At 37.0% G+C, this 11913-nt stretch overlaps 1 protein-coding gene across 1 annotated transcript; it reads right to left on the reverse strand.

Annotated features, from left to right (window-relative positions):
* Positions 1–10076: 10076 nt before the first annotated feature.
* Positions 10077–11015, reverse strand: LOC131831473 (olfactory receptor 2L8-like). Its single transcript, XM_059173512.1, has one exon. It carries the CDS (start codon positions 11013–11015, stop codon positions 10077–10079), a length of 939 nt encoding a protein of 312 aa, XP_059029495.1.
* Positions 11016–11913: the final 898 nt, after the last annotated feature.

Here is an 11913-nt window from a genome sequence, read left to right on the forward strand (position 1 = left end):
TTTCATTTGTGATTAGTTCCACTATCTTGGCTTTTGTAAATGTCTCTGTCTTCATCTCTGTGTTACAAAATCCTGTTTGATTCCTGCCCTTGAGAGTAATGGTTTTATGATAAAGAAATTGTATAGTTTCCATGGTCTTGTTTTTCAAAGGGTATCTCTGGTGTGTAGTGCATGCATTCCATTGGAGCTTTTGGCTGCTATATACTTTGGACCAGTAATCTGAAGAGGTTGTCCTTGCCCACAGTGGACAGTTTGGTTCTTGGTCAGAGTGTGGGAATTTAACTAGGTGTGATCTGGACTGCTTGTTAAATGAGAACTTGTATTATTACTATTAAAACTGAAGCCTAGGAAAGCTCTATGATCAGTAGACTTGGTGTGGACAGGTTCTTTTGCTGGTTTTGTGTGAAAGGGGCTTTCCATGCTGGAACTAAGGCTATTTTGACCAGAAAAGGTAGTGTTTCCAGAATGCAGGGGTGCAGGACCCAATGTAAACAGATTACGTAGCCAGTGTAGTCCCTGTGCTTTTTGCCTCCTGTTGTCTACCCCAGAAGTGGGGGAAGGAAATTGTTCCAGCCATCCTTTTCCTCAAAAGAGGGGTCTCCATGCTTGATGTTTTCAGGGAAGCACTCCTAGAAGAGTCAATGATCTCCCCTCTGTGTCCTGGAACATTTTCAGTCATTGTTTTCATCTTCTCTGACTCTGCGTTATTTATCTCCCTTCTATCCATGATTTGCACAGTACCTTCAGGGTTCAATCTCAGCCAAGTTTGCTGATTTTTTTTTGTTTGTTTAAATTTAAGTAATTAACATATATTATTAGTTTCGGGCATAGGGAGTCAATGATTGATCAGTCTTATATAATACCCAGTACTCCTTACTTCATGTACCCCCTTAATGTCCATCACCCAGAAATTCTATCCCTCCAATCCCCTCCTCTCTAGCAACCCTCACTTTGTTTCCTATGTTTGAGTCTCTTATAGTTTATCTCTTTCTCTGATTTTGTCTTGTTTTATTTTTCCTCTATTCCCCGATGATCCCCTAGTTTGTTTCTTAAATTCCACATATCGGTGAGATCATATAATTCCCGTTACCTAATTGACTTTTTTCTCTTAACATAATACCCTCTAGTACCATCAACAGCATTGCAAATGAAAAGATTTCATCTCCTGACGAATGAGTAGTATCCGACTATATATATATATATATATATATATATATATATATATATATATATATAATCTTCATCCATTCCCCAAGCTTGCTGACTTTTAAAACTGCAGGATTTTGAGGCACCTGGGTGGCTCAATCAATTAATTTTCTGATTTCCAATTTTGGTTAAGGTCATGGTCTTGAGACTAAGACTGCTCTTGAGACGGAGCCCTGCATTGGGCTCTCTGCTCAGTGGGAAGGTTGCTTATCCCTCTCCCTGTACCCTCCCCTTGCATTATCTCTCTCTCTTTTTTCTCTCCCTCTCTAAATAAAATAAATAAATTTAAACAAAACAAAACAAAAACAAAACAAGAAACAAAAATCCAGGCTTTAGGAATATAATGTGAGCAGGGACCAGCAGTGGTTTTCTGGGAGAGAGTCTCCTTATGTTGGGATTGAGGTAGTTTTTACTTAGAAGTTCAGTTGTGCCAGAGTGCAGGGACATGAGATTAGGAGCTAGCAGGTTCAGCAGCCTGTGTTGGGGTGCAGCTGCCCCGGGCAGGTGGCTCTACATTTATGCTGAAGTTCAGGGGACGAAAATGGTACTGGCTGGCTCCTTTGTCTCCAGAGTGGTGTCTCCTTGAAAGTTACCTTTCATAAATATGTTACAGAAATGAATAATCTGCCCCCATGTGTCCCAGGTAGTCCTCAGATCATTCTCTCTGCCTCTGGCTGCTTGCCTGCCTTCTCTGCATGAGTAGATTAGCTCATGCATGGATCTATCTCAGTCAAGTTTGCAGACCTTTTAACTCTAGTCTTCAATCCCTAGCTGGTTGTGAAAACTGAACCCCTCTCCTTTCTCCAGCCAATGGGTTAGAGGAAGTCTTCTCCATGAACATTTCCTTGAACATTCTCTGTGAATAGGGCTTTCACCCTTCCATAGACTCATGATCTATTTGCCCTGCAAACCACAACTCTATACTCCCTACCTTCCTCAATGAAGCCTATTCTTTTTTTTTTAATTTTTTATTTTTTATAAACATATATTTTTATCCCCAGAGGTACAGGTCTGTGAATCACCAGGTTTACACACTTCACAGCACTCACCAAATCACATACCCTCCCCAATGTCCATAATCCCACCCCCTTCTCCCAAACCCCCTCCCCCCCGGCAACCCTCAGTTTGTTTTGTGAGATTAAGAGTCACTTATGGTTTGTCTCGCTCCCAATCCCATCTTGTTTCATTTATTCTTCTTCTACCCACTTAAGCCTCCATGTTGCATCACCACTTCCTCATATCAGGGAGATCATATGATAGTTGTCTTTCTCTGCTTGACTTATTTCGCTAAGCATGATACGCTCTAGTTCCATCCATGTTGTTGCAAACGGCAAGATTTCATTTCTTTTGATGGCTGCATAGTATTCCATTGTGTATATATACCACATCTTCTTGATCCATTCATCTCTTGATGGACATCTAGGTTCTTTCCATAGTTTGGCTATTGTGGACATTGCTGCTATAAACATTCGGGTGCATGTGCCCCTTTGGATCACTACATTTGTATCTTTAGGGTAAATACCCAATAGTGCAATTGCTGGGTCATAGGGCAGTTCTATTTTCAACATTTTGAGGAACCTCCATGCTGTTTTCAGAGTGGCTGCACCAGCTTGCATTCCCACCAACAGTGTAGGAGGGTTCCCCTTTCTCCGCATCCTCGCCAGCATCTGTCATTTCCTGACTTGTTGATTTTAGCCATTCTGACTGGTGTGAGGTGATATCTCATTGTGGTTTTGATTTGTATTTCCTTGATGCCGAGTGATATGGAGCACTTTTTCATGTGTCTGTTGGCCATCTGGATGTCTTCTTTGCAGAAATGTCTGTTCATGTCCTCTGCCCATTTCTTGATTGGATTATTTGTTCTTTGGGTGTTGAGTTTGCTAAGTTCTTTATAGATTCTGGACACTAGTCCTTTATCTGATATGTCATTTGCAAATATCTTCTCCCATTCTGTCAGTTGTCTTTTGATTTTGTTAACTGTTTCCTTTGCTGTGCAAAAGCTTTTGATCCTGATGAAATCCCAATAGTTCATTTTTTCCCTTGCTTCCCTTGCCTTTTGCGCTGTTCCTAGGAAGATGTTGCTGCGGCAGAGGTCGAAGAGGTTGCTGCCCGTGTTCTCCTCAAGGATTTTGATGGATTCCTTACATACATTGAGGTCCTTCATCCATTTTGAGTCTATTTTTGTGTGTGCTGTAAGGGAATGGTCCAATTTCATTTTTCTGCATGTGGCTGTCCAATTTTCCCAGCACCATTTATTGAAAAGGCTGTCTTTTTTCCATTGGACATTCTTTCCTGCTTTGTCAAAGATTAGTTGACCATAGATTTGAGGGTCTATTTCTGGGCTCTCTATTCTGTTCCATTGATCTATGTGTCTGTTTTTGTGCCAGTACCATGCTGTCTTGATGATGACAACTTTGTAATAGAGCCTGAAGTCCGGAATTGTGATGCCACCAACGTTGGCTTTCTTTTTCAATATCCCTTTGGCTATTCAAGGTCTTTTCTGGTTCCATATAAATTTTAGCATTATTTGTTCCATTTCTTTGAAAAAGATGGATGGTACTTTGATAGGAATTGCATTAAATGTGTAGATTGCTTTAGGTAGCATAGACATTTTCACAATATTTATTCTTCCAATCCAGGAGCATGGCACATTTTTCCATTTCTTTGTGTCTTCCTAAATTTCTTTCATGAGTACTTTATAGTTTTCTGAGTATAGATTCTGTGTCTCTTTGGTTAGGTTTATTCCTAGGTATCTTATGGTTTTGGATGCAATTGTAAATGGGATTGACTCCTTAATATCTCTTTCTTCTGTCTTGCTGTTGGTGTAGAGAAATGCAACTGATTTCTGTGCATTGATTTTATATCCTGACACTTTACTGAATTCCTGTATAAGTTCTAGCAGTTTTGGAGTGGAGTCTTTTGGGTTATCCACATATAGTATCATATCATCTGCGAAGAGTGATAATTTGACTTCTTCTTTGCCGATTTGGATGCCTTTAATTTCCTTTTGTTGTCTGATTGCTGAGGCTAGGACCTCTAGTACGATGTTGAATAGCAGTGGTGATAATGGACATCCCTGCCGTGTTCCTGACCTTAGCGGAAAAGCTTTCAGTTTTTCTCCATTGAGAATGGAGATATTTGCGGTGGGTTTTTCATAGATGGCTTTGATGATATTGAGGTATGTGCCCTCTATCCCTACACTTTGAAGAGTTTTGATCAGGAAGGGATGTTGTACTTTGTCAAATGCTTTTTCAGCATCTATTGAGAGTATCATATGGTTCTTGTTCTTTCTTTTATTGATGTGTTGTATCACATTGACTGATTTGCGGATGTTGAACCAACCTTGCAGCCCTGGAATAAATCCCACTTGGTCGTGGTGAATAATCCTTTTAATGTACTGTTGAATCCTATTGGCTAGTATTTTGTTGAGTATTTTCGCATCTGTGTTCATCAAGGATATCGGTCTATAGCTCTCTTTTTTGGTGGGATCCTTGTCTGGTTTTGGGATCAAGGTGATGCTGGACTCATAAAATGAGTTTGGAAGTTTTCCTTCCATTTCTATTTTTTGGAACAGATTCAGGAGAATAGGAATTAGTTCTTCTTTAAATGTTTGGTAGAATTCCCCCGGGAAGCCGTCTGGCCCTGGGCTTTTGTTTGTTTGGAGATTTTTAATGACTGTTTCAATCTCCTTACTGGTTATGGGTCTGTTCAGGCTTTCTATTTCTTCCTGGCTCAGTTGTGGTAGTTTATATGTTTCTAGGAATGCATCCATTTCTTCCAGATTGTCAAATTTATTGCCGTAGAGTTGCTCATAGTATGTTCTTATAATAGCTTGTATTTCTTTGGTGTTAGTTGTGATCTCTCCTCTTTCATTCATGATTTTATTTATTTGGGTCCTTTCTCTTTTCTTTTTGATAAGTCAGGCCAGGGGTTTATCAATTTTATTAATTCTTTCAAAGAACCAGCTCCTAGTTTCGTTGATTGGTTCTATTGTTTTTTTGGTTTCTATTTCATTGATTTCTGCTCTGATCTTTATGATTTCTCTTCTCCTGCTGGGCTTAGGGTTTCTTTCTTGTTCTTTCTCCAGCTCCTTTAGGTGTAGGGTTAGGTTGTGTACCTGAGACCTTTCTTGTTTCTTGAGAAAGGCTTGTACCGCTATATATTTTCCTCTCAGGACTGCCTTTGTTGTGTCCCACAGATTTTGAACCTTTGTATTTTCATTATCATTTGTTTCCATGATTTTTTTCAATTCTTCTTTAATTTCCCGGTTGACCCATTCATTCTTTAGAAGGATACTGTTTAGTCTCCATGTATTTGGGTTCTTTCCAAACTTCCTTTTGTGGTTGAGTTCTAGCTTTAGAGCATTGTGGTCTGAAAATATGCAGGGGATGATCCCAATCTTTTGATACCGGTTGAGGCCTGATTTAGGACCGAGGATGTGATCTATTCTGGAGAATGTTCCATGTGCACTAGAGAAGAATGTGTATTCTGTTGCTTTGGGATGAAATGTTCTGAATATATCTGTGATGTCCAACTGGTCCAGTGTGTCGTTTAAGGCCTTTATTTCCTTGCTGATCTTATGCTTGGATGACCTGTCCATTTCAGTGAGGGGAGTGTTAAAGTCCCCTACTATTGTATTATTGTTGATGTGTTTCTTTGATTTTGTTATTAATTGGTTTATATAGTTGGCTGCTCTCACATTGGGGGCATAGATATTTAAAATTGTTAAATCTTCTTGTTGGACAGACCCTTTGAGTATGATATAGTGTCCTTCCTCATCTCTTATTATAGTCTTTGGCTTAAAATCTAATTGATCTGATATAAGGATTGCCACTCCTGCTTTCTTCTGATGTCCATTAGCATGGTAAATTCTTTTCCACCCCCTCACTTTAAATCTGGAGGTGTCTTCGGGCTTAAAATGAGTTTCTTGGAGGCAACATATAGATGGGTTTTGTTTTTTTATCCATTCTGATAGCCTGTGTCTTTTGACAGGGGCATTTAGCCCATTAACATTCAGGGTAACTATTGAGAGATATGAATTTAGTGCCATTGTATTGCCTGTAAGGTGACTGTTACTTTATATGGTCTCTGTTCCTTTCTGATCTACCACTTGTAGGCTCTCTCTTTGCTTAGAGGACCCCTTTCAGTATTTCCTGTAGAGCTGGTTTGGTATTTGCAAATTCTTTCAGTTGTTGTTTGTCCTGGAAGCTTTTAATCTCTCCTTCTATTTTCAATGATAGCCTAGCTGGATATAGTATTCTTGGCTGCATGTTTTTCTCTTTTAGTGCTCTGAAAATATCATGCCAGCTCTTTCTGGCCTGCCAGGTCTCTGTGGATAAGTCAGCTGCCAATCTAATATTTTTACCATTGTATGTTACTGACTTCTTTTCCCGGGCTGCTTTCAGGATTTTCTCTGTCATTGAGACTTGTAAATTTTACTATTAGGTGACGGGATGTGGGCCTATTCTTATTGATTTTGAGGGGCGTTCTCTGAACCTCCTGAATTTTGATGCTCGTTCCCTTTGCCATATTGGGGAAATTCTCCCCAATAATTCTCTCCAGTATACCTTCTGCTCCCCTCTCACTTTCTTCTTCTTCTGGAATCCCAATTATTCTAATGTTGTTTCGTCTTATGGTGTCACTTATCTCTCGAATTCTCCCTCGTGGTCCAGTAGCTGTTTGTCCCTCTTTTGCTCAGCTTCTTTATTCTCTGTCATTTGGTCTTCTATATCACTAATTCTTTCTTCTGCCTCATTTATCCTAGCAGTTAGAGCCTCCATTTTTGATTGCACCTCATTAATAGCTTTTTTGATTTCACCTTGGTTAGATTTTAGTTCTTTTATTTCTCCAGAAAGGGCTTTTATATCTCTCGAGAGGGTTTCTCTAATATCTTCCATGCCTTTGTGGAATTTGTTCAATCAGTCCTCAAGCCAATTTCTAGGGTATTAAAAATGATTTGATAGACACGTAGTTGAGTTCAAAGAATGAGATGAGCTTAGGATCTCTTACTAAAGTGTCATCTTAGCTCCTTACCCTTCACTTTTGTTTAATATATTATTTTGTTTTTAAGTTGGACTTAATTTACTTTCGTTAAAAAATGAATTCCCTTTAGTTAAGAACCTAGATAATCACATTTCAAATCCCAAAATAATTTAATGGAAAAAGCTTGCTGGTAAATGTTTAATGAGAATTTGGTCCCTAAAATTAAGCAGTGAATATCTTCTTTTTTGCAGATTTGAAAATTATGTTATGTGATAAGAAGTAAGTGTTCCATCTCAAGCAAATGCTTACTTTTGAAAATATTACCATATTATCATATAGTTTCTTTATTTTTTTAAGATTTTACTTATTTATTTGACACAGAGAGATAGATTATAAGCAGGCAGATGGAGGCAGAGATAGAGGGGGGGGGAATCAGGTTCCGTGCTGAGCAGAGAGCCTGACATGGGGCTTGATCCCAGGACCCTGAGATCATGAACTGAGCTGAAGGCAGAGGCTTCAACCCACTGAGCCACCCAGGCGCCCCTATCATATAGTTTCTTGTGATGATTATATTTCCCATTATATATTTTCGGGAAATTCATACATATGCCATTACAAATCAAGCTCATAATCAGTTAACAGTCTATAAATCTCTAAAGGCTCACTTAGTTTTAGTATAAAAATATCCAAACTTATATATACATTCTTGAATGTGGATCTTTATTTTTGAAGAAAATTATTATTTCCAATTTGAATACATCAGTGATAAGTCACTGTCATGTTTGGGATAATACAAAGCCTCTTGCATTTTTATTCTAGCTCCCTTATTTATCTCTTTCCTCAGAAAATAGAGAATATAACAGAATTAACCCATCAACAGTGATGGTTATATATATATATATATATATATATATACACACACATACATGAAACATACATACATATATATGTATATACATATATATATACAAACAAACATATATATATATATATATATATATATATATATATATAACCATCACTGTTGATGGGCTAATTCTGTTATATTCTCAATTTTCTGAGAAAAGAGATAATAAGAAATATATATATATAAAATATATATGTATATATATAATGTATTATTATATAAATATAATATATAAAATTATATATAACTGTGGTACATAATTCACCCAAATCAAACCCCCAATTCTCATTGATTAGAGTTATGAGAATACAAAATGTATAATGAAATATCCATAACATAAATTATCTTCAACAAAGGTCAACCATGTCTGGGGGATGTAAATTTCAGTGCTTAGAGGAATGCTTTGGAAGTGGCTCTGATTTTTTACTCAGCACTATACAGTATGTAACTTCCATCAATTCTTTTATACTACAGTTCTTCTTAAAAAATAAGAACCCAATCATAATTATTTCTATGTGGTATACGTGTAATAGGTTGTTTTCTTATGAGTCATCTAGATTTACCCAGGGTCCCTTTCATAAGATATATAAACTTAATATACTTTCTTTTTTTTTAGCATTTTTTTCATTTATTTATTTTCAGCATAACAATATCATTATTTTTTCACCACACACAGTGCTCCATGCAATCCGTGCCCTCTATAATACCCACCACCTGGTACCCCGACTTCCCACCCCCCCGCCACTTCAAACCTCTCAGATTGTTTTTCAGAGTCCATAGTCTCTCATGATTCACCTCCCCTTCCAATTTACCCCAACCCTCTTCTCTCTAACTCCCCATGTCCTCCATGCTTTTTGTTATGCTCCACAAATAAGTGAAACCATATGATAATTGACTCTCTCTGCTTGACTTATTTTACTCAGCATAATCTCTTCCAGTCCCATCCATGTTGCTACAAAAGTTGGCTATTCATCCTTTCTGATGGAGGCATAATGCTCCATAGTGTATATGGACCACATCTTCCTTATCCATTCATCCGTTGAAGGGCATCTTGGTTCTTTCCACACTTTGGCGACTGTGGCCATTGCTCCTATAAACATTGGGGTAGAGATGGCACTTTTTTTCACGACATCTGTATCTTTGGGGTAAATACCCAGGAGTGCAATGGCAGGGTCATAGGGAAGTTCTATTTTTAATTTCTTGAGGAATATCCACACTGTTCTCGAAAGAGGCTGCACCACCTTGCATTCCCACCAACAGTGGAAGAGGATTCCCCTTTCTCCACATCCTCTCCGACACATGTTGTTTCCTGTCTTGCTAATTTTGGCCATTCTAACTGGTGTAAAATGATATCTCAATGTAGTTAATTTGAATCTCCCTGATGGCTAGTTAATATACTTTCTAATGTGGGAGGACTTCTATGTTCATGTTTATAAGTTTATAATTTTCATGTTTATAAATTTATCCTTAATCTCTATATCTATCGTTTTCCCTGAAAACTGGGAATTAGGAGAACCAGTGTTCATTATTTAAGAGTAAACTTTAATAGAAATAAAACAAATATTCATCTATCAATATTGATAAGTAGATACAAGATATATTTTTTAATAGAAATCTGGCAATGGTGTTACATGTATTGTTGTTTTGTTCTCTTTTAATTATTTTAAGGATATATACTATGTATATTTAAAGTAATGTACTGGATAATCCCATCAAGCTGGATTGTTTCCATTTTAACTTCTACATATTAGCAAAACCTTATTGCCCCCAAGTTAGGAGGAAATAATGACCTTTTTCTTTATTTGAAAATTATCACAAAGAAAACAGAAAAAGTGATAAAGAATATACATTTTGTCAAATCTCAATTATTTTATTCTCCTAAATTATTTTAGTCCCTGCCTTAATCCTGGAATAATATTGCTAAGGACTATACAAGGTGCAAGTAATCTACTTCTGGCCAGAGGACTAATGAGAACTTTCTCTACATTTTTACAGAGCATATCCTCTGAATAACTCTTCTCAGGGCCCCTATCACCTCTTTGTTTCTCAGGCTGTAGATGATGGGGTTGAGCATGGGGGTCAGGATGGTGTAGAAGACAGCCAAAACCTTGTCCTCTGTTGGAGAGCGGAAGGATCTTGGACGTAAATATGTGTAAGCAAAGGGTGCATAGTAGAAAGTCACCACAGTGAGATGGGTGCTGCAGGTCGAATAGGCCTTCTTCCTGCCCTCTGCTGACCGCATGTGGTAAATGGCAAAGAGAACCCGGCCATAGGAACATACAATGCCAATAAAAGGAAACACAAGGAACAGGGTGGTGCTCACAAACACTGTGTACTCATAGACCCAGGTGTCCATGCAGGCCAGAGTCAACATGGCAGGAACATCACAGAAGAAATGGTTGATAGTCCTGGATCGACAGTAAGATATATTGAGGACATATGCAGTGTGGGCACAGGAGTTGATTGAGCTCATTGTCCAACATCCTATTATCATCAAAGCACATATTCTTTTACTCATATGAATGGGGTAGTGGAGAGGAAAACAAATAGCCACATAGCGATCGTAGGCCATTGAAGCCAATAGTAATCCCTCTCCACCCGCTAAAGTCAAGAAGAAGAAGCTCTGAACCCCACACCAAATGAAAGAAATAGTCTTATTACCAAAGAGATAATCAAAAGCCATCTTGGGGACAATAGTGGAGATGAAGTTTAGGTCCATGAGGGAGAGCTGACTAAGTAGAAAATACATTGGTGTGTGGAGATGGGTATCCACAAGGATGAGGATGATCATGGACAGGTTGCCAAAAAGAGCCATTTGGAAAATAAGAACAATGAGAATGAAGAAGAATAAGCCACTTCTTGATGGTGGAAACAACCCCGATAAGAAGAAATCTGTAGAAGTTTGGTTATTATATTCCATGGGGCATTAATTTAGTTTCCCCTAAAGATAGACATACATAAAGTATAAAAAATAAATTCTTATTAATTTGTTCTTTAAATTACATTGTGATTTACTAAGAAGACACTGCAACTTAAAATAGTAAAATAAATAATTTTTAAAAGTAAAATAAAATAATTAAAAAATAACTAAAATAAAATAGTAATAATAATCAGAGTGGCTCAGTCTGTTAAGAGGTTACCTTTCGCTTAGGTCATGATCCCAGGATCCTGGGATCCTGCACTCTTTTTCAAATGATTACTCTTTTTAAAAAATCGAAAAACAATAATTAATACTTATTTCAAAAACTCACATTTTTTCCTCATACATAAAATTTTATAAGACTAACATCTATGTCCAAATATTTAAAAATATTTTATAGAAATATGTAAATTTGTGAGAATTAGTCATTTTTGTAATGACTTTATTAAGATATGTATATTTTATTTCACTACATAAATTTAACTATTAACAAAATCAAAGTTGTACCTTATATGTAGTCATTATAAAGCAATATAAATGAATTAAATTACAGACTCATTTGAATATAATTTTGTGACTCTTAGGGGATGCTTGTTTAATAATTAAGCCCAATATTTCTGAAATTATAGTAGCCTATCAAGTCATACTGCATATATATATTCATATCCTTTGATTTCTGCTCAAAAAGCCTGCCAAATCAAGCTTTTTGGCAAGTGTAATTTTTTCCTTCTTTTTTTCTACAGAAATATACAATGAATTATTTTTGCCTAATACTATTTTCACAGAAACAATTTTATTCTTCCTTCTCACATAACTTCCAAAAACACTAGTTGAGGTAAACACTTTTCAAAAGAACTTAGTCTTTAATTTTTTATAATTTCCATGACTCTGTTCAAGT

The sequence above is a fragment of the Mustela lutreola genome, chromosome 5 (assembly GCF_030435805.1).
Source record: "Mustela lutreola isolate mMusLut2 chromosome 5, mMusLut2.pri, whole genome shotgun sequence".
Lineage (NCBI taxonomy): Eukaryota > Metazoa > Chordata > Mammalia > Carnivora > Mustelidae > Mustela > Mustela lutreola.

What these genes read in the sequence shown, in the direction of transcription:
- LOC131831473 (XM_059173512.1), bottom strand. Translation starts at nt 11,015, where the DNA reads ATGGAATATAATAACCAAACTTCTACAGATTTCTTCTTATCGGGGTTG.